Genomic DNA, 21,162 nt, shown 5'->3' on the forward strand with positions numbered 1-21,162 from the left:
TGAGGTTTTACCATGTTGGCCAGGCTGGTCTCAAACGCTTGACCTCAGGTGATCTGCCCGCCTCGGCCTCCCAAAGTGCTGGAATTACAGGCGTGAGCCACCGCGCCTGGCCGAATACTGAGTTTTTACAGAGCTCCAGCAGAGCAGGAGCCCGGGAGAACCTGGAATTAACCTCACTTCCGGTAAAGAGGCTAGCTGGTCACACTAACCAGCCCTCTGCCTATAGGCTTTGTCTTGAGCTCATCTCGGCGAAACCGCGGTCTTTCCTTCTCCCCTTGATGCTTTCAGGTAGTGATTCACTTCCGCCCCCATCTTCCCCCATGGGGTTCACCCTAGATGAGCACTGAGGGCAGATTACCCTCCTGCAGTGCGTGTGTATGAAAAGCGAGTTGAGAGTCCTGACCAGCGCGGTGCTCACTAGTCGGGACGGCCTGAGACCGTGTCATGTCCTCCCCAGGTGAATCAACTTGCACAATTTGGGATTTCCCTCGTCCCTCCCTAGGCAAACACGAAACTAACTCTGCTGCCTTCTCCCAGGAGCGCTGGCCTCGGTCGTTTTGGTTGTGTTTATCGTTTGTGTGCCAAGAAGAACCCGATTTCTCCTGAAATAGCGTCACTCGTGGGCAAGAAGGGGGTCGATCCTCTCTTCCCACCCCCGCCCGGCCTGTGGGGTGCAACTCTCAGGAACGCGACATCCTTTTAGTCTAGCAAGCTTTACAAGGGCTGGGTATATGCTTGGGAGGGGCGGGTACCGTGCCCGCCATTGCGGGGCCCGCCCTATTTTCTTGCCCTATCCCTTGGACACTGCGTGGGGCAGGGTCGTGAGGGGAAAGGTGACGGCGTGTCGCAGCGGCAGGTGTGTGGTGCAGGCCCACAAATACGGACGCGTGGCGAAACCCACACCGAGCCGGCTGGCTCCGCCCCGCAAGCCGCTCGCCGTGAAGGGGCGGGGCCCAGAGTGGCTGGGTCCGCGCACGCGCCGCGTGGGAGACGGAAGTGAAACGCTAAGAAATGAGATGGAGAAGTACGAGCGGATCCGAGTGGTGGGGAGAGGTGCCTTCGGGTGAGCCAGGGCTCTGGGGGAGGAAACTGCTAAAGGATAGGGAAAATAAGCCCCAATTCTGCCCGCGAAGTCGCCGCCCGCCTAGACCCGCCCCAAGGTGTGTGCGCTACTCTGGGAAGCTCCGCCCAAGCTTCCGGTCCCTATCCCGCGGGGAGACTGCGCCTCTACGTGGGCCACGCCCCTGACAAGCCCAATGGCCCGCCCACTGAGTTCTGTTAGTTTCTTTATTCATTGGTTTTACAAATACTGAGTGCCAGCTATGTATGTCAGGCTTTGGGCCCTGGGTATGCAGTTAGAACCGGAACAGGCGTGGTCTTTTCCCTCTTGGAACTTACTGACTATGGGAAAGTTATACAATAAACAAAACATTATGAATTAAGAAGTTATAGCAGTTATGAAGGGTTATTAGCAGGTTGTGAGGCTAGAGTACATTACCAGGGAGAATACTTATATGAGATGGTCAAGGAAGAATTCTCTGAGAAGGGAGATTGATTGATTGATTGATTTTTTTTTTTTTTTTTTTTTTTTTTTTTTTTTTTTTGAGACGGAGTCTCGCTCTGTCGCCCAGGCTGGAGTGCAGTAGCCAGATCTCAGCTCACTGCAAGCTCCGCCTCCCGGGTTTACACCATTCTCCTGCCTCAGCCTCCCGAGTAGGTGGGACTACAGGCGCCCACCACCACACCCGGCTAGTTTTTTGTATTTTTAAGTAGAGATGGGGTTTCACCATGTTAGCCAGGATGGTGTCGATCTTCTGACCTCATGATCCGCCCGTCTCGGCCTCCGAAAGTGCTGGGATTACAGGCTTGAGCCACCACGCCCGGCCCGATTGATTGATTTTTGAGACAGAGTCTCCCTCTGTCACCCAGGCTGGAATTCAGTGTCGCGATCTCGGCACACTGCAGCCACCACCTCCCGGGTTCAAGCAATCGTTGTGCCTCAGCCTCCAGAGTAGCTAGGATTACAGGCGTGCGCTACCACGCCCGACTAAATTTTTTTGACTTTTTTTTTTTTTTTGAGACAGAGTCTCCCTCCCTCTGTCGCCAGACTGGAGAGCAGTGACGTGATCTCGGCTCACTGCAACCTCTGCCTCTCGGTTCAAGCGATTCTCCTGCCTCAGCCTCCCGAGTAGCTGGGACTACAGGCACGCACCACCATGCCCAGCTAATTTTTTTTGTATTTTTAGTAGAGACGGGGTTTCGCCATGTTGGCCAGGCTGGTCTCAAATTCCTGACCTCAGGTGATCCGTCCACCCCAGCCTCCCAAAGTGCTGGGATTACAGGCGTAAGTCACCGCGCCAGGCCAGAAGTGAGATGTAAGGCCAAGACTTGAGGAATGAGAACCAGTAGTCTGAAGGTGAAGTGAGAGCTTTTCAGGCAAAGGAAATAGCATATGTGAAATTTCTCGGCCGGGCGCGGTGGCTCAAGCCTGTAATCCCAGCACTTTGGGAGGCCGAGATGGGCGGATCACAAGGTCAGGAGATGAGACCATCCTGGCTAACACGGTGAAACCCCGTCTCTACTAAAAATACAAAAAATTAGCCGGGCGAGGTGGCGGGCGCCTGTAGTCCCAGCTACTCGGGAGGCTGAGGCAAGAGAATGGCGTAAACCCGGGAGGCGGAGCTTGCAGTGAGCTGACATTCGGCCACTGCACTCCAGCCCGGGTGACAGAGCAAGACTCCGTCTCAAAAAAAAAAAAAAAAAGAAATTTCTCACATGGGAAAACAGAGCATTGAAGAAACTGAGAAAAAGACTAGCACAGTTGGAATGTAGTGGGCAAGATAGAGAATGGTATGAAATGTAATTGTCGAGGGCGGGGACTAGATTATGGCCTGATAACCTGAGGTAAAAGGGCTCATTTGCCACAAAGGGTTTTGTTTTGTTTTTGTTTTTGAGACGGAGACTTGCACTGTCGCTCAGGCTAGAGTTCAGTGGCACGATCTCAGTTCACTGCAACCTCCGCCGCCCAGGTTCAAGCAATTCTACTGCCTCAGCCTCCTGAGTAGCTGGGACTACAGGCACACGCCACAATGCCTGGCTAATTTTTTATTTATTGTTATTGTTATTTTATTTTATTTTATTTTATTTTTTTTTGAGACAGAGTCTCCCTCTGTTGCCCAGGCTGGAGTGCAATGGCACCATCTCGGCTCACTGCAACCCCTGCCTCCTGGGTTCAAGCAATTCTGCCTCAGCCTCCAAGTAGCTGGGACTACAGGCGCCTGCCACCACGCCCGGCTAATTTTTTTGTATTTTTAGTAGAGACAGGGTTTCACCGTGTTAGCCAGGATGGTCTCTATCTCCTGACCTCGTGATCTGCCCGCCTTGGCCTCCCAAAGTGCTGGGATTACAGGCGTGAGCCACCGCACCCAGCCTCTTTTTTTTTTTTTTTTTTTTTAAGACAAATTCTCACTCTGTTGCCCAGGCTGGAGTGCAGTGGCACCATCTTGGCTCACTGCAAGCTCCACCTCCCAGGTTAACGCCATTCTTCTGCCTCAGCCTCCCTAGCAGCTGTAACTACAGGCGCCCGCCACCATGCCTGGCTAATTTTTTTGTAGTTTTTAGTAGAGACGGAGTTTCACTATGTTAGCCAGGATGGTCTCGATCTCCTGACCTAGTGATCTGCCCGCCTCAGCCTCCCAAAGTGCTGGGATTACAGGCGTGAGCCACCATGCCTGGCCCCAGTTTTCAGGGGTTTTTTGTTTTTTTGTTTTTTTTGAGACGGAGTCTTGCTCTGTCGCCTAGGCTGGAGGGCAGTGGCACAATCTAGGCTCACTGCAAGCTCCGCCTCCCAGGTTCTCGCCATTCTACTGCCTCAGTCTCCTGAGTAGCTGGGACTACAGGCGCCTGCCACCACGCCTGGCTAATTTTTTGTATTTTTAGTAGAGACAGGGTTTCACCATGTTAGCCAGGATGGTAAGATTTTTAAATTACATTCTGGGACTGGGCATGGTGTCTCATGCCTATAATCCCAGCATTTTGAGAGGCTGAGGCAGGAGGATGTCTCGAGGCCACAAGTTCAAGATCAACCTGGCCAACATAGTGAGACTCCATATCTATTAAAAAAAGAAAAAGAAATAAATAAAAAATGTCATTCGAGACGGGCGGATCACGAGGCCAGGAGATCGAGACCATCCTGGCTAACACAGTGAAACCCCGTCTCTACTAAAAACACAAAAAAAAACTAGCCGGGCGAGGTGGCGGGCGCCTGTAGTCCCCGCTACTCGGGAGGCTGAGGCAGGAGAATGGCGTGAACCCGGGAGGCGGAGCTTGCAGTGAGCTGAGATCCGGCCACTGCACTCCAGCCCGGGCGACAGAGCAAGACTCCGTCTCAAAAAAAAAAAAAAAAAAAAAAAAATGTCATTCTGGTTGCCATGTAGAATTTAGATTGGAGGGTGACAGGAGTGAAAGGGACCATTTTGGAGAGTTGTACAGTATTTTAGGCAAGAAATTATGATGAGGCCGGGCGCGGTGGCTCAAGCATGTAATCCCAGCACTTTGGGAGGCCGAGACGGGTGGATCACGAGGTCAGGAGATCGAGACCATCCTGGCTAACACGGTGAAACCCTGTCTCTACTACAAAAAAAAAATACAAAAAACTAGCTGGGCGAGGTGGCGGGCACCTGTAGTCCCAGCTACTCGGGAGGCTGAGGCAGGAGAATGGCGTGAACCCGGGATGCGGAGCTTGCAGTGAGCTGAGATCCGGTTACTGCACTCCAGCCCGGGTGACAGAGCGAGACTCTGTCTAAAAAAAAAAAAAAAGAAATTATGATGACTATAGGGCAAGGGCTATAGAGAGGGTACAGAGAATTTGATGGATTTACAGTATTTTGGAGGTAGAAATGGGATTTTCTGATGTGCTTGTGTGAGATGGAGGAAAGATTCTAGGGTGATTTTCTTTTTTCTTTTCTTTTCTTTTCTTTTTTTTTTTTTTTTTGAGACAGAGTCTTGCTCTGTCCTCCAGGCTGGAGTGCAGTGGTGCAATCTCTGCTCACAGCAAGCTCTGCCTCCCAGGTTCAGGCCATTCTGCTGCCTCAGCCTCCCGAGTAGTTGGGATTACAGGCGCCTACCATCACACCCAGCTAATTTTTGTATTTTGGGTAGAGATGGGTTTCACCATGTTGGCCAGGTTGGTCTCAAACTCCTGACTGCAAGTGATCTGCCTCGGCCTCCCAAAGTGCTGGGATTACAGGCGTGAGCTACCACACCCGGCCTAGGGTGATTTTCAAGTGTCTGTTTTTTTGTTGTTTTGTTTTGAGACCGTCTCACGTGGTCACCCAGTCTGGAGTGCAGTGGCGCGATCATGGCTAATTGTATCTTCAACGTCCCAGGCTCAGGTGATCCTCCCACCTCATCCTGCAGAGCAACTGGGACCACAGAGGCTTGCCACCACGCTCAGCTAATTTTTTTTTTTTTTTTTTTTTTTTTTTTTTTTTTTGAGAGACTAGATACACCATGTTGCCCAGGCTGGTCTTGAATGCCTGGACTCAAGTGCTCCACCTGCCTTAGCCTCCCAAAGTGCTGAGATTACAGGCCTTAGCCATGTGGCCCTGCCTCAGGTTTCTGATTTTAGCAGTTTCTGATTTTAATAACTGGAGGATGGTGGTATCATTTACCGAGATGGAAGAGACCGAGCAAGGAAAGGTTTGGAGGCAGGAATCAAGAATTTTATTTTGAATTTGTTAAAATTTAGGATGACTATGAGTCATTCAAGTGAATATCTGAGTCCGGGGTTCAGCAGAGAAGTCTGATCTTGAGGTAAAAATTTGAGACTTGGATCAGCTTATAGTCCACTCATTCAGCAACTACTTATTGACCACCTGTTGTCTGCTAAATATTGGGCTATGCACTGGGGTCACTGTGGTGAACAAGAGTGTTGTAGTTCCTGCTTTTATGGAGACTGACCACAGAATTAAAATAAAATAATATGAATGGCTTCTATTCATTGAGCATTTTCTTTGTGCTGGCCACTGTGCTCAGTGCCTTACATGCACTTTCTCATCCTCTCAACAACCCTGGGAGGCCCATTTTATTTTCCAGACAATGATGTCACATAGTGTATTAAACCAGATAACTAGTAAGAGGAGGTGCCCAGATTTGAACCCAGGCAGTCTGTGGGAACTTAGAGATCAAGACTAACTTTACCTCACAGTGCCTGTGGTAAAACTGAAATCCCACACAGCTTGTAATCAGTTCTCCCTGTTCCCAAGCTCGGTGTTCTGTGCACTTGGTTAGATGACCTCTTAGTCTAGAACCCTCTTCTAAGAGACATCAGTCACCAGGCTGTACCGCCCTGCCTGATATGTGGCTGGAGGCTCAGCTGGTAACCTGTCCCTGTCCTCCATATCCCTAGGATTGTGCACCTGTGCCTGCGAAAGGCTGACCAGAAGCTGGTGATCATCAAGCAGATTCCAGTGGAACAGATGACCAAGGAAGAGCGGCAGGCAGCCCAGAATGAGTGCCAGGTCCTCAAGCTGCTCAACCACCCCAATGTCATTGAGTACTACGAGAACTTCCTGGAAGACAAAGCCCTCATGATCGCCATGGAATATGCACCAGGTGGGCCAGCCTCCTTATGGTGACCTGGCTGGAGGGGCCTCTTATCTCTGGGACAGGCAGACATAGATCACCTGGCTTCCCTCCTTGGAATGAGCATGGCCAAGGGTTAGAGTTCCGGTCCCAGTTATCTGACCCTGGCTAGCCCCTTCTCCTCTCTGTTCCCAGTGCCCTGTTCCATACCTAAAAGGAGGCCCGTTGGCTCACGCCTATAATCCCAACACTTTGGGAGGCCAAGGCAGGTGGATCATGAGGTCAGGAGATCGAGACCATCCTGGCTAACACGGGGAAACCCCATCTCTACTAAAAATACAAAAAAAAAAAAAAATTAGCCTGGCTTGGTGGCGGGCGCCTGTAGTCCCAGCTACTTGGGAGGCTGAGGCAGGAGAATGGCTTGAACCTGGGAGGCGGAGCTTGCAGCAATGAGCCGAGATCGCACCGCTGCACTCCAGCCTGAATAACAGAGCGAGACTCCGTCTCAAAAAAAAAAAAAAGGAGAACGGTTGTCGTGGTGTGAGAAAGCCTGGATCTTGATTAGTCCTTTGGGCCACAGGCGGCACTCTGGCTGAGTTCATCCAAAAGCGCTGCAATTCCCTGCTGGAGGAGGAGACGATCCTGCACTTCTTCGTGCAGATCCTGCTTGCACTGCATCATGTGCACACCCACTTCATCCTGCACCGAGACCTCAAGACCCAGAACATCCTTCTTGACAAACACCGCATGGTCGTGAAGATCGGTGATTTCGGCATCTCCAAGATCCTTAGCAGCAAGAGCAAGGCCTACACGGTGCCTGGGCATGGAGGGGACCTCCAGGGTGCTAGAAGTCTTGAGGGCCAGGACCTAACCCTGCCTCCTCCTCTCCTGCTAAAACACCCTTGGCCCTTTGGCTCGTTTGGGTGGTCCTGCAGGAGGAAGCCCCTTGGCTTGCTTTGAGAAGAAGCTGTCCCCAAATGGCCTTATGTGCAGAGACCCTGGTCTTCCCTCCCTGCAGGGCTGTGATCCCAGCTTCTCTCCTGCAGGTGGTGGGTACCCCATGCTATATCTCCCCTGAGCTGTGTGAGGGCAAGCCCTACAACCAGAAGAGTGACATCTGGGCCCTGGGCTGTGTCCTCTATGAGCTGGCCAGCCTCAAGAGGGCTTTTGAGGCTGCGGTGAGTGTACGCACCCTCCAGGGGACAACTGGGAAATGTACTGCCTGCCCCAGCAGGCCTCAGCTCCAGCCACCTCAGGTTTCTCCTCTAGCTGAGTCATGTCTCTCCCTTATCAGATTACCCCAGGGGAGGGCTATGGGTGTCCCTCAGACTATGGATTTCTGAGAGTACATTTTGCCTCCCATTAGACTGAGGGCTCCTGAGGGCAGGGCTGTGGCTTTCCCAGGAGACCCTTCCAAGAGCAAGACTTGAGTTTTCCCAGCATCCTGGGGTTTCTGAGGACATAGCTGCGGCTCCCCTATCAGACTAGGGATCACTGAAAGCCAGGTTGGACTCCCCTATTAGTCTGGGAGTCCCCTCATCAGACTGAAGTCTCTTGAGGGCAAAGCTGTTATTATCCCAGGAGACCAGGCGCTGGAGCTGGGGGGTGCTGCCCTCACTTCCCCAACTTCCCAACCTGGTGCCTTCACAGAACCTGCCAGCACTGGTGCTGAAGATCATGAGCGGCACCTTTGCGCCCATCTCTGACCGGTACAGCCCTGAGCTGCGCCAGCTGGTCCTGAGTCTACTCAGCCTGGAGCCTGCCCAGCGGCCACCACTCAGCCACATCATGGCACAGCCCCTCTGCATCCGTGCCCTCCTCAACCTCCACACTGACGTGGGCAGTGTCCGCATGCGGAGGCCTGTGCAGGGAGAGCGAGCGGTCCTGGGTGGCAGGGTGTGGGCACCCAGCGGGAGCACAGGAGGTGTCGGGCAGAGGGAAACGTGGGGCAAGTCCTCCCTTCCTGCATGTAGGAATGTCAGGAGGGTCTGTGTCCTTAGGCCCCCATCTGTCCTACAGGGCAGAGAAGTCCGTGGCCCCCAGCAGCACAGGGAGTAGGACCACCAGTGTCCGCTGCAGAGGTAAGTGGGAAGAGGCCGCCAGTCCCCATGGACACCACACCATTCCCATCAGTTTAACAGTCCCCATGTGCTGTACCTGCAGGTATCTCCCGGGGACCTGTGAGGCCGGCCATCCCACCACCCCTGTCATCAGTATATGCCTGGGGTGGTGGGCTGGGCACTCCCCTGCGACTGCCAATGCTCAACACAGAGGTGATCCAGGTAGCAGCTGGGCGCACACAGAAAGCCGGCGTCACGCGCTCTGGGCGTCTCATCCTGTGGGAGGTGAGCAGGCCAGTGGGTGGCCTGGACGTGTGGAGGTATAGATCCACAGCAGGGTTAGGGTGCTCAGGCGCTGCCCATCCACCTGCCCCTGCAGGCCCCACCCCTAGGTGCAGGCGGAGGCACCCTCCTCCCTGGGGCAGTGGAGCAGCCACAGCCCCAGTTCATCTCGCGTTTCCTGGAGGGCCAGTCGGGCGTGACCATCAAGCATGTGGCCTGTGGGGACTTCTTCACTGCCTGCCTGACTGGTGAGCTGTTGGGCCTACCTTGTGGGACCTGCTCTAAGGCCCCACAGAGCACCTTCTCTCTTCTCTTGCAAACCACGCACTTAATGAATGCTTCTGTCTACTAGTTATGGAGTTATTGCTTCTGTCAAGTAACTATTGAGGAGATTTCCTTACACAACCTCCTTTACCCTACGGACGGGCCTGGCAAGGCAGTCATTATATTATCCTCATTTGATAAGTGGGGACGCTAAGGCTCAGAGAGGGTGTCACTTGTCCAAAGTCACATACGTTTGAAGAGACTCGTAACCTTTTCTCTCTTCCTATCCCGTCTTTTCAGCCCTGGTCCCCAACTTTATTTTGCTGCTGCAACCCACTAGAGGACCAGGCTATCTGGAAAGACTATTTAACTTCTCTCCCTTCTCCTTCCTCACTGCCCTTCTCTCCAGACCGAGGCATCATCATGACGTTTGGCAGCGGCAGCAATGGGTGCCTAGGCCATGGCAGCCTCACTGACATCAGCCAGGTGGGTGTCACATGTACTTTGGAGAGGGGGAAGTGGGGAGATGGCGGGGAGCCCACATCTGAGAGCTGACACCAGATCGGGGGCAGGGGAGTTCCCAGCAGCCACAGGTTCCTCTAGCTTCCCAGATGCACCTGCCCTGGGCCACCTACATCGGGGGAAGTACAGAAAAACCAGGCTTCCCCAATGGTTGTCCACCTGGCAGTGTGTATGGCTGGAGTTAAAGACATAGCCACCTCCTGACAATGTGTATCCTCCAGCTTTGTCCCTACAGGGGGTGTTGAGGCCAGATGGCTAGTCCCAGACCCTTTGCCCAGTTTCTCCTTGCTTCCTCTCCTCTCTAGCCCACCATTGTGGAGGCTTTGCTGGGCTATGAGATGGTGCAGGTGGCCTGTGGGGCTTCTCACGTGCTGGCCCTGTCCACTGAGCGAGAACTATTTGCTTGGGGCCGTGGAGACGGCGGTAAGCTCCAGCCTCTAGGCCCCATCTCACAGCATCCTCAGCCATGACTTGCTCCCCTTCATACCCACCTTCCACCCCACAGCACATTCTCTTCTCCCTCTTTTCTCTCAAATTCTCTTCATTCATTCAACAAACCTTTATTTTACACCAACTGTGCACATGCTGTGCTGGGTGCTGAGATAAGATGGAGATGTGGCTTCCTTCAGGTGTTTGAGGTAATGAAGGAAATTTCATTCAACCACCTATTTTTTTATTTTGAGACGGAGTCTCGCTCTGTTACCCAGACTAGAGTGCAGTAGCGTGATCTCAGCTCACTGCAACCTCCACCACCAAGTTTAAGCAAATCTTCTGCCTCAGCCTCATGAGTAGCTGGGATTACAGGCACCCACCACCGCACCCAGCGAATTGGTGTATTTTTGTAGAGACAGGGTTTCACCATCTTCGCCAGGCTGGTCTCGAACTCCTGACCTCATGATCCACGTGCCTCAGCCTCCCAAAGTGCTGCGATTACAGGCGTGAGCCACCACGCGTGGCTCATCCACCAGTTTTTATTGAGGTCCTCTTTGGGTCAGGCATCAGGCTGGGCATTGAAACTAGAGATGACACTGATGGGTTCCTGTCTTCCTGGAGGACTCAGTCTAGTAGGAGAAAGATGACATTGCCAGCATGCCAGAGAACAGATAGCATCAGGGCTACACCCCGGTGCAGAGGTGTGGAACTCAGTGAACAATAATGTCAACTGGAAGAGAGAGAGAGCATCTGAACAGAGCTTTATAAGAAGGAGGATTTTGAGTCGGCGCGGTGGTTCACACATGAAATCCCAGCACTTTGGGAGGCTGAGGCAGGTGGATCACGAGGTCAGGAGTTCGAGACCAGCCTGGCCAACATGGTGAAACCCTGTCTCTACTAAAAATTTAAAAATTAGCTGGGCGTGGTGGCTCATGCCTGTAATCCCAGCTACTCAGGAGGCTGAGGCAGCAGAATCGCTTGAACCCGGGAGGTGGAGGTTGCAGTGAGCCACGATCGTACCATTGCATTCCAGCCTTGGCGACAGAGTGAGACTCGGTCTCAAAAAATAAAAAATAAAGGAGGATTTTAACCAGCAGAGGGGCCTAGGAAAGGCATTTGGGACTGAGAGAACAGAGAACTCATGCTGTTCCCTCCCCTCAGTGGGCCCTCCTCATCCTGGCGTCACCCCCACTAAAGCTCAAATTAACTCCTTCTGGGTTTCTTCTCGTAGGCAGACTGGGACTAGGCACCAGGGAGTCCCACAGCTGCCCCCAGCAGGTGCCCATGCCCCCAGGACAGGAAGCTCAGCGAGTTGTATGTGGCATTGACTCTTCCATGATCCTCACTGTGCCTGGCCAAGCCCTGGCCTGTGGGAGCAACAGGTGAATAGGTCATCAGGGTGACTAACCTGCCTCCGGCTCTCCTTGGCTGTGAGTGCTTCATCCATCATTGCCTACCTCTCACCAAAGACCAGAATTGAGGGGGTTGAGGGTGCTATTGGTTCAACCCAGGGTGGGATCTGTCTCCTGGTGCACCAGCTCCTGCCCAAACTGTCTGTCAGTTGGATTTGGCTTCTGGCTCTGCCCTCAGGTTCAACAAGTTGGGCCTGGACCACCTCTCCCTGGGGGAGGAGCCTGTCCCTCACCAGCAGATGGAGGAGGCCCTGAGCTTCACACTACTAGGCTCTGCACCCCTGGACCAGGAGCCCCTGCTGAGTGTAGACCTGGGCACTGCTCACTCAGCTGCTGTGACTGGTGAGCAGGACTTGGGCTCTGGAGGCCAGAGGGGGACTCATGGTCTCCTTGGTACCCTGTTGAAGCACCCCTTTTCTTCCTCTCCCCCATAGCCTCAGGTGATTGCTACACTTTTGGCAGCAATCAGCACGGGCAGTTGGGCACCAATGCTCGCCGAGGCAATCGGGCACCCTGTAAGGTCCAAGGCCTTGAGGGCATCAAGATGGCAATGGTAGCCTGTGGGGATGCCTTCACCGTAGCTATTGGGGCAGGTGAGGACTGAGCATGGCGGGGGCAGGCAGTGCCATGAGCAGTGCGGGCTGAGGGTTGCTGCTGAGGGCCACTGGACTCTGGAGCCTCCCTGGGGCCATCCTGGCAATGTGGGAGGGGAGATCCTGCTCAGGCTGTGCCCACTTCCCACTTTCCTCCTGGGGATTCTTCCTGGCAGAGGGTGAAGTGTACTCCTGGGGCAAAGGGGCCCGAGGTCGACTGGGAAGGAGGGATGAGGATGCCGGACTCCCTCGGCCAGTGCAGTTGGATGAGACACACCCTTACACGGTGACTTCCGTGTCCTGTTGCCATGGAAACACCCTCCTGGCTGTTCGCCGTGAGTTTTAACTTTTCCCACCTCACCACACAACCCAGCTGACCCCTGCCCACACTCCCACCCCCCATGTTCACAGATTCCCGCATCACCAAAAGCATCTTTAGCCCTCAGATAAAAATAGCTGAAGCTGCGGTTAAAAAGCTCAAAGTTTCCTGCCCCGGGTGGCCAAGGCGGGTGCTGCTTGGGCCTCATGGAAGGGCTGCCTCCACTGCTCCCCAGGGGGCTCACATGCATTCTTTCTCCTACTGCTGAGTCCCGTTGATGCTGAACCTCTCTTTCTGGCCTAACAGGGTCCAGAATCCAGGGCCCAGTAGGAGTGGGAGGTGGGTGATAATTTCTGGAGGCACTGCCCTCAGAAGCTGCAAGGGTTTCTCTTTGATACCCTCCAGCAGTCACAGATGAGCCGGTCCCCCCCTGAGGCACCTGGATACACCTCTGGACCACCCTGATACTGCTTCTCCTCTGAATGTTCTGAAAAGTGCAGGTGCCCAAGGCATGACTGTTGCAGCCGTCTCCTAGATTGGGTCATCATCGGGTATCCGGGCTGGCAAAACCCCTGCTCTGCTTTTGGCCTTGGATATGGAAACCTCAACCACTTTGTTCTCCCACCACCTCTTTGCCTTTCCTACCTCTTCCTCCCTTCAGTCAGTGTCCCCAGGATCCAGCCTGGCTACAGTTAGAAGGCAGACCTAGCCTTTGGAAGCAGAGCCTTGCCATAAAAAGGCTGAAGGCAGCTGTAGCTCCACACAGACCGTGCCCTTTCCCCCAGCCCAGTTAGAAAATAAGTCTGGGCTGGGGGTAGTGGCTCACACCTGCATACCCAGTGCTTTGGGAGGTCAAGCCAGGAGGATCCCTTGTGGCCAGGAGTTGTAGACCAGCCTGGGGACCATAGCGAGACCGCTGTCTCCATCAAAAAAAAAAAAAAAAAAAAAAGAGAAGAAGAAAATAAGGCTGGGTGCGGTGGCTCACCTGTAATTCCAGCACTTTGGGAGGCCAAGGCGGGTGGATCACTTGAGGTCAGTAGTTTGAGACCAGCCTGGCCAACATGGTGAACCCTGTCTCTACTAAAAATACAAAAATTAACCAGGCATGGTGGCGGGCGCCTGTAATCCCAGCTACTCTGGAGGCTAAGGCAGGAGAATCCCTTGAACCCTGGAGGCGAAGGTTGCAGTGAGCCGAGATCGCACCACTGCACTCCAGCCTGGATGACAGAGCAAGACTCCCTCTCAAAAAAAAAGAAAAAAAAAAGTATTTGGTGCTCACTGGGACTGTCTCCATGCTTTGGAGCAGGGCAAGCCAGGGCCTGCCTGGACTGACCATTAGGCCTGCCTAGCTTCTGCATAGCCTGGGGCAGGGCGGTCCCCGGGAGTGCTGCCATCTCCCCCACACTTTCATCCTAAGGCAGGATTTGCTCGACGTCTGCTTGCCTCTTTTCCCCAGCACGAGGACAGGAGCCACTACGTGTCTGCTGCAGAAAAGATCCGGGCTGCAGTTTGTCCGTCACCCCATGCCTTTCTCCAGAAACACTTGAGAGAAAGGGTAGCTAGGGGGACCAGACTGGTTTCTCAGAGCACAGGAAGTAAAGCCAATAAAAATATCAGCTGCCTGCTGGAGTGTGGTGTCTTCAGGGGTGGGTGTGGCGACCAGGCACCCCAGGACTGGGCTGGGCGCGACCTCCGTGGCAGGGCTGCGGCCAAGGGAGGAATGTGGGCGCAGCCTGCGGCTGGGGTCGAAGTTCCTCTGGCCCAGCGCCCAGTCCAGCCTCCCCGCCCCAGCTGGGCTCCCCGGAGCTGGTTGCCAGGCTTCGGCTGCCTAGCACCTGGAAGCTGGGGCCCCGGTTTCTGGACGGCTCACGGCCCCGGAGGCCGAGCTGTTGCCTCTAGAAAAGAAAACCTTTGTAGCGCGGCCCGTCCCCTTTTCCAACCCGCACTCCCCCAGGGCCCGAGAAGCGGATACACGCTCTCTCTCCCCCAGGGAAAAGAAAAGCCCATGCTCCGGTGGGCGGGCGAGACTAGCGGTGACCAGACCCAAAGGCCTGCACTCGGGGGTGGGCGTGGCCGCTGGGCGCGCATTAGGACCGCGCGGCCGCGGCCCCGCCCCCTCTTCCGGCGGGCGGGCTTCACAGCGGAGCCCTGGCCGCTACCGCCAGTCGGCGCCGCCCGGAGCCGGGAGCGCGGCTCCAGCAAGGCGCGGGCTGTGGGGCCGCCGCGTGCCTGGCCCCGCTTGCCCGTGCCGGCCGCTCGCCCGCCATGCCTGGTTTCGACTACAAGTTCCTGGAGAAGCCCAAGCGACGGCTGCTGTGCCCACTGTGCGGGAAGCCCATGCGCGAGCCTGTGCAGGTTTCCACCTGCGGCCACCGTTTCTGCGACACCTGCCTGCAGGAGTTCCTCAGGTGCAGGCCGGGGACCAGGGGCCAGCGGGGGTGGGGCGGGGCGGGGGGCGCCGTCTGGGGAGGGGCTCGGGCCCGGGGCACGCCGGGCCTTTGTCTGCGCTGCGACCCTGTGACCTCAGGGGCGCCCCGTGACGTCACGGGGAGGGGTGACGTCACGCCCCGAGGGAGGCTTCCCGCAGGAATCCGAGGGGTCCGGGCGGGTCCCACCTGCCTGGCCTGGGGCGGAAGACCTCGGCGCCTTCCCGCGGGGTGGGAAGGGGAAGAGGCCCTTCCCCCTCACTTGAGATCCGGCGCGGCCTTAGCCTTGAACTTTGAATCCTGGGGGAAGAGGACAAAACCCGCTCCCGCGCAGCACTTTGAGTCTCCGGAGATTTCACCCATCTAACCTCTTGTGATTCTTCGAACGTTCAGGGAACGGTAGCTATTGTTCTCCCATTTCACAGATGATGAGACGAGATTCAAAGAAAGACTGCGACTTGCCCAGGGTCACACAGTTACTTAAAGGCTTAACTAGGATTTAACCCCGGGCTGCTTATGATCACACAATGGAGGAAGGACTGAATCTTCCCCCGAAGGACCCTCTAGGCAGCTCCCCTCTCTCTCCCGGGGGCTGGAGCAAGGCGGGTGGTCCATAACTCGTGAAGAAGGGGGACGCACTCGTATCGTTACTGCACTGCCGCTGTCCCCTCAGGACGCAGGTCAGCCGTTGGCTCTTGGGAATCCGTCAAGTTTCTGGGCGCCCTGTGGTGTCTTGAATCTCTTCTGCCCACGCAGGGGACCACTCAGGCCCGGGTGTGGGAGGCAGGGTGAAGGAGCCCCGACTCTTCGGAGGTCATGGCTCCAGAGCGCAGGGGAAGGCCGGGTCGGCCACTGCCTGGCTGTTTGCTGGGCCGAGGGGATCGAGGGCCCGGCAGGGAGAGTACCTCTGGGGCACGTGCCCCCAGTGCTCCCTCCGTCCGTGCCTCCCTCCCTCGCTCGGTCCTCCGTAGCTCCTACTGGCGGAAGTCTCAGCAGGCCCTTTGTTTTCTGTTCCCCACAGCCTGGGCCGGCTCCTGCCCTCACATATGCTCCCGCACAAGCTGCAGGACTGCCCCCTCCCCCCCCCCGGCAGTGTACACATTTACTCTCCTACAGACACAGCCCCATTGTCTCCGCCACTGCTCTTCCCCGGCCCTCTGGGTTCCAGATGAGGCCAGCTGAGCCCTCCCACCCCTCCACAGCAGACCCACCCTGACTGCCGCGGGGAAGGAGCGGGGGAGGGGGCTGTCAGGCCCGATTCCTTCCACCACCTTCTTGGCCCCCCTCTGCCCCTCCCCCTCACGGAAATCCCCTCTTCCTCTCCCACTCCCACACCCCCTCCCCCCATCCTGTCTTCTTCCCGGAGCCTGGGCCTCCAGCGCACAGCCTGGAGCAGCCTCTGCCCTGCCTCTCTCCCATCCCCCAGCGCCTGGGCTGTGCTACTGAGGCTTCTGAAGAGGAGAGAGGTGCTCCTCACCCGCCACGGTACAAGCACAAGTGAGGGTGTCCACAGCCCTGGCTGGGCCCCAAGCTGCAGGCTAAGCTTCTGTCTGAAGCCTAGGGACTTGCCTCCATCCCCTCCCTTTCTCCTAAACCACTAAATCAGCACATTCCTGAAGCAGCCAAGTGGACCCCCTCCCCCTGGACCCACCCCTCTTTCCCCACTCCTGCCTGAGCTGTTAGGTTGGTCCAGGAAGGCTGGTTGCCCTGTGGGCAGACACACCCCTTCCGTGCCTGCTCTTGTATTGTCCTTGGCATTGAAGTATGGCCATTGGTAGTGAGGTCAAGGGGAGGAGGTGGGTGCTAGAAATCCTTGGGGCAGTTGGGGCATGGACTGCCCAGGTCCTGGAGAGTGCCTCTAGAACTGGGCTCTTATGTGGGCTGTGGTTCTGCCTTGCTCCCTGCCTGCCTTCCACCTACCTGACTCAGACCTACCAGGAATGCCCTGCCCCAGGGCCCTGAGTCCTGCTGGGTGAGCCCTAGCTCTCCCTGAGCCATGCCAGGCATGTGTGACTGGCCCTGGCTGGGGTCAGCAAGGGCGTGTCGACAGAAGCATGCCAACAGGCTCCTTGGGTGCTGACAGCCAGGTGGGGTTTGGTGCAGGAGAAGGCGGGCAGCTAGCAGGAGGGGACGGTCACGAGGCTTCAGAAGCCCACTGAGCAGTGCCCAGAGTCATAGCTTTGCTTGCTGGACATTTTCCCTTGCCCCAGCTTCTCTTCCTCGTGTGTGTGGTGTAGTAGAGCCTGTCTGAGCTGTGGAGTCAGACACACATAGCCAGGTACTGCTTCACCTGTAAGTCTATTTGTTTCATCTGTAAAATGGGGGCATTCCACCCCTTCTCAGAGGCAGGTGGCAAGGGCTGGGTGGGAGTGTAAACAGGTGCCAGGGAGCATGCCTTTCCTCCCCTTTTCTTTGGGAGACACACCCTCAAAGGAGCAGGGCAGGGTAAGGTGGCCGCAAGCTGACCTTTGCCCTGGTTCTTGGCAGAGGACCTTCCTGGGGACTGGGCAGCCCTGGCACTTAATCTCAGCCCATCCCTGTTCCCCCTCCCAATCAGCTTTCAACCCAGCCAGTGAAAACTAACCTAGGGGGAGGGGGTAACTGTGCAGCGTGTTCCTTCCCCAGTCCAGCTGCCATCCTGGGGGAGGGGGTGCCAGCTGCCACCTGTTGGCCAAGTCCTGACTGAGGCAGCTGTCTGTGCCTCCTCTAGGCCCAGATCCCCCTTCCCAGGACAGGGGCTGGGGTCTTTTGGGATCCTGGGGAAGTAGACCCCTCAGGCCTCTGCTTGCCCTTTTGTCTCACCTGGGCTGGTTGGGAACCGGTCTGGTGAGGAAGGGAGGCTGCCTTGGTGGAGGGGGTGGGGCCAGGCCTCCCTTTCCTCTAATGACAAGCCTTGACCCTGCCCCTCCCCCATTTCAGTGAAGGCGTCTTCAAGTGCCCTGAGGACCAGCTTCCTCTGGACTATGCCAAGGTGAGTCCACACTGCCAGGAAGAAGTCCAAGCACAGTCTGTTGCCCTTGGAGGCCAGAGCTGCTGGCAGCCAGTGGGCTCAGGGCCAGTGTCAACCAAAAGCCTTGGGATGGTGCGCCCCACAAAGGTAGCCTGTTCCCTCCCACCAGGCCAGTTTCCAAACGAGGCCCGTGTTTGCCCTGGAGGACAGGCACAATGCCCAGCCTGTAGGGGTGCACAGAGCTGCTCTGTGCCCGCAAGAAGTGCTCCCTCCCCTTCCGGTGGCGAGCCAGACCTGTGGCTGAGGGCCAGTGTCCTGCCACCAGGGAGAAGGAAGCAGAGCCCCAGGGACAGCCTGGGAGTGAGCAGGTTGATTGGCTGCCCCTTCAAAGGAAGCGTCCTGTGCAGGCATGTTAGGACCCAGCATCAGAGCAGACGCTGCCTGCTGTACCCTTCATTCCTGGACTCTGAGGGGCAAAGAGCCCGAAAGAGGCTATTACAGGCTCCAAGGTAGAGCCAGCCCAGTTGGGGCTGGAGGTGGGAACTGGGCACTGCAGTCAGCTCTGATCCTGGCCGGTTCCCCTATCCTCACCCCCAGATCTACCCAGACCCCGAGCTGGAAGTACAAGTATTGGGCCTGCCTATCCGCTGCATCCACAGTGAGGAAGGCTGCCGCTGGAATGGGCCACTACGCCATCTACAGGTGAGGCTCTGACGTGAGGGGCTGGCACCACCTCACCCTTGGCAGGCACTCATTGCAGCCCTTCCCACCAGGGCCACCTGAATACCTGCAGCTTCAACGTCGTTCCCTGCCCTAATCGCTGCCCCATGAAACTGAGCCGCCGTGATCTACCTGCACACTTGCAGCACGACTGCCCCAAGCGGCGCCTCAAGTGCGAGTTTTGTGGCTGTGACTTCAGTGGGGAGGCCTATGAGGTGGGTGGGGTCTGGCTGAATGTGGAGGAGGGGTACCTGATGGCCTAGGCATCCCTTAACTCAGCACCTCTGACATTTCCACAGAGCCATGAGGGTATGTGCCCCCAAGAGAGTGTCTACTGTGAGAATAAGTGTGGTGCCCGCATGATGCGGCGGCTGCTGGCCCAGCATGCCACCTCTGAGTGCCCCAAGCGCACTCAGCCCTGCACCTACTGCACCAAGGAGTTCGTCTTTGACACCATCCAGGTGAGGCCCTTCCTGAGCTGTGGTTGCAGGGCAGGTGACAGGGAGTCAGGATATTGACTCTTGCCTCTCTGCCTCTGTGGCCCCAGAGCCACCAGTACCAGTGCCCAAGGCTGCCTGTTCCCTGCCCCAACCAGTGTGGTGTGGGCACTGTGGCCCGGGAGGACCTGCCAGGCCATCTGAAGGACAGCTGTAGCACTGCCCTGGTGCTCTGCCCATTCAAAGACTCCGGCTGCAAGCACAGGGTGAGACGCCCCTTCTCCTGTCAGCCCCCTTTTGCTCTTGAAGCCCTAGACAGAGGCTCAGCTTCCTGATGCCACTTAGGCCTTGGTGGTCCCTGCTGTGCTTCTCTGAAACCCTCAGTCCTTCCCTCTGGTGACCAGCTCCAGCCTCTTAACACCCTCTGTCTTCCTCACATAGAGCTGGGTGCCTGCTACCCTGTACCCACTCTCCTCTCCTCTCTTCTCTGGACCTTCCCCTACTGATAACTCTCCTCCCTTCCCCCATGGCCTGGGGCTTTGTCAACAGTGCCCTAAGCTGGCAATGGCACGGCATGTGGAGGAGAGTGTGAAGCCACATCTGGCCATGATGTGTGCGCTGGTAAGCCGGCAACGGCAGGAGCTGCAGGAGCTTCGGCGAGAGCTGGAGGAGCTATCAGTGGGCAGTGATGGCGTGCTCATCTGGAAGATTGGCAGCTATGGACGGCGGCTACAGGAGGCCAAGGCCAAGCCCAACCTTGAGTGCTTCAGCCCTGCCTTCTACACACATAAGTATGGTTACAAGCTGCAGGTGTCTGCATTCCTCAATGGCAATGGCAGTGGCGAGGGCACACACCTCTCACTGTACATTCGTGTGCTGCCTGGTGCCTTTGACAATCTCCTTGAGTGGCCCTTTGCCCGCCGTGTCACCTTCTCCCTGCTGGATCAGAGCGACCCTGGGCTGGCTAAACCACAGCACGTCACTGAGACCTTCCACCCCGACCCAAACTGGAAGAATTTCCAGAAGCCAGGCACGTGGCGGGGCTCCCTGGATGAGAGTTCTCTGGGCTTTGGTTATCCCAAGTTTATCTCTCACCAGGACATTCGAAAGCGAAACTATGTGCGGGATGATGCAGTCTTCATCCGTGCTGCTGTTGAACTGCCCCGGAAGATCCTCAGCTGAGTGCAGGCAGGGTTTGAGGGGAAAGGACGATGGGGCATGACCTCAGTCAGGCACTGGCTGAACTTGGAGAGGGGGCCGGACCCCCGTCAGCTGCTTCTGCTGCCTAGGTTCTGTTACCCCATTCTGCCTCCCCCAGCCACCACCCTCAGGTGCCTCCAGTTGGTGCTTCAGCCCTGGCCCCTGTGGGGAACAGGTCTTGGGGTCATCAAGGGCTGGAAACAAGTGACCCTAGGGCCTGTCTCCCTTCTTGGGTAGGGCAGACTTGCCTTGGTGCCGGTAACACAATACCCGGACTGAGGTGCCTGCTCAGGTGCTATGTCCCAAGAGCCATAGGGGGGTGGGAGTTGGGGATGGAGAAAGGGTAGTACAAAGAGTCTGTCTTGAGATCTGATTTTTTTCCCCTTTCCCTAGCCGTGCCCCCTCTGGTTATTTATTTCCTTAGTGCCAGGAGGGCACAGCAGGGGAGCCCTGCTTTTTAATAAACCTGGAATTGTATTTATTAATTTGCTTCCAGCCTGACTTACCTGGGTTGGTTAGGGCCCTGGGAGGCTCAACCAAACTGAAGGCAAAGAAAGGACCAGTCAGAGAAGGGCCGCTGCCTGGGTCTGGCCCCAAGATCCAGCTGCCCTACTGGCTCGCCCTCCGATGGACGCCAGGGAAACTGCATCAGGCTTTGTGTGGAAGACAGTCCCTGCTGCTGCCCTCTGGCGATGAAATCGGGGAGGTGTATGGCCTGTATGTTTCATAAGGCTGGAGTCCCTGGTCAGCCATACCAGACTAGTGCCTCTGCCCTAGGCAGGTCTTTCTTGGTCTAATGATAATAGGTACTGACACTGCTAAGCACTTTACGTGCATTATTATTTCACTGAAAAGAACTGTCAAGTGAAATACTTCTTATCACAATAACTGGCTTTGTGGGCTCTAGAGAAGAGTTCATGAGGCAATGCATGTTCTTGTCCCAGAGTAAGTGCTTAGTGA

At 56.0% G+C, this 21,162-nt stretch overlaps 2 protein-coding genes across 5 annotated transcripts; both read left to right on the top strand.

Annotated features, from left to right (window-relative positions):
* Nucleotides 1-154: 154 nt before the first annotated feature.
* NEK8 (NIMA related kinase 8) lies at nt 155-14,091 on the top strand. 4 transcript variants are annotated; one of them, XM_008010832.3, is made up of 15 exons: nt 155-457; nt 6,410-6,615; nt 7,166-7,398; nt 7,632-7,763; nt 8,236-8,444; nt 8,605-8,666; nt 8,749-8,930; nt 9,025-9,175; nt 9,601-9,677; nt 10,019-10,136; nt 11,377-11,527; nt 11,736-11,899; nt 11,992-12,150; nt 12,327-12,485; nt 12,875-14,091. In XM_008010832.3, the coding sequence occupies exons 1-15, from the start codon at nt 378-380 to the stop codon at nt 12,901-12,903; spliced, it is 2,112 nt and encodes a 703-aa protein (XP_008009023.1). In that variant the 5' UTR covers nt 155-377; the 3' UTR covers nt 12,904-14,091. The 4 variants fall into 4 exon arrangements, with proteins under 4 accessions (XP_008009023.1, XP_008009021.1, XP_008009022.1 ...); XM_008010830.3 differs by lacking the exon at nt 155-457 and adding an exon at nt 543-1,063; XM_008010831.3 differs by lacking the exon at nt 155-457 and adding an exon at nt 543-1,063 and having other exon boundaries at nt 12,878-14,091.
* A 522-nt stretch (nt 14,092-14,613) lies between these two features.
* On the top strand, nt 14,614-20,687 carry TRAF4 (TNF receptor associated factor 4). The gene is made up of 7 exons (XM_008010835.3): nt 14,614-14,877; nt 17,815-17,866; nt 18,443-18,547; nt 18,619-18,780; nt 18,865-19,026; nt 19,113-19,268; nt 19,552-20,687. Exons 1-7 carry the CDS (start codon nt 14,735-14,737, stop codon nt 20,182-20,184), a joined length of 1,413 nt encoding a protein of 470 aa, XP_008009026.1. The 5' UTR covers nt 14,614-14,734; the 3' UTR covers nt 20,185-20,687.
* Nucleotides 20,688-21,162: the final 475 nt, after the last annotated feature.

Source organism: Chlorocebus sabaeus, chromosome 16, assembly GCF_047675955.1.
Source record: "Chlorocebus sabaeus isolate Y175 chromosome 16, mChlSab1.0.hap1, whole genome shotgun sequence".
NCBI lineage: Eukaryota > Metazoa > Chordata > Mammalia > Primates > Cercopithecidae > Chlorocebus > Chlorocebus sabaeus.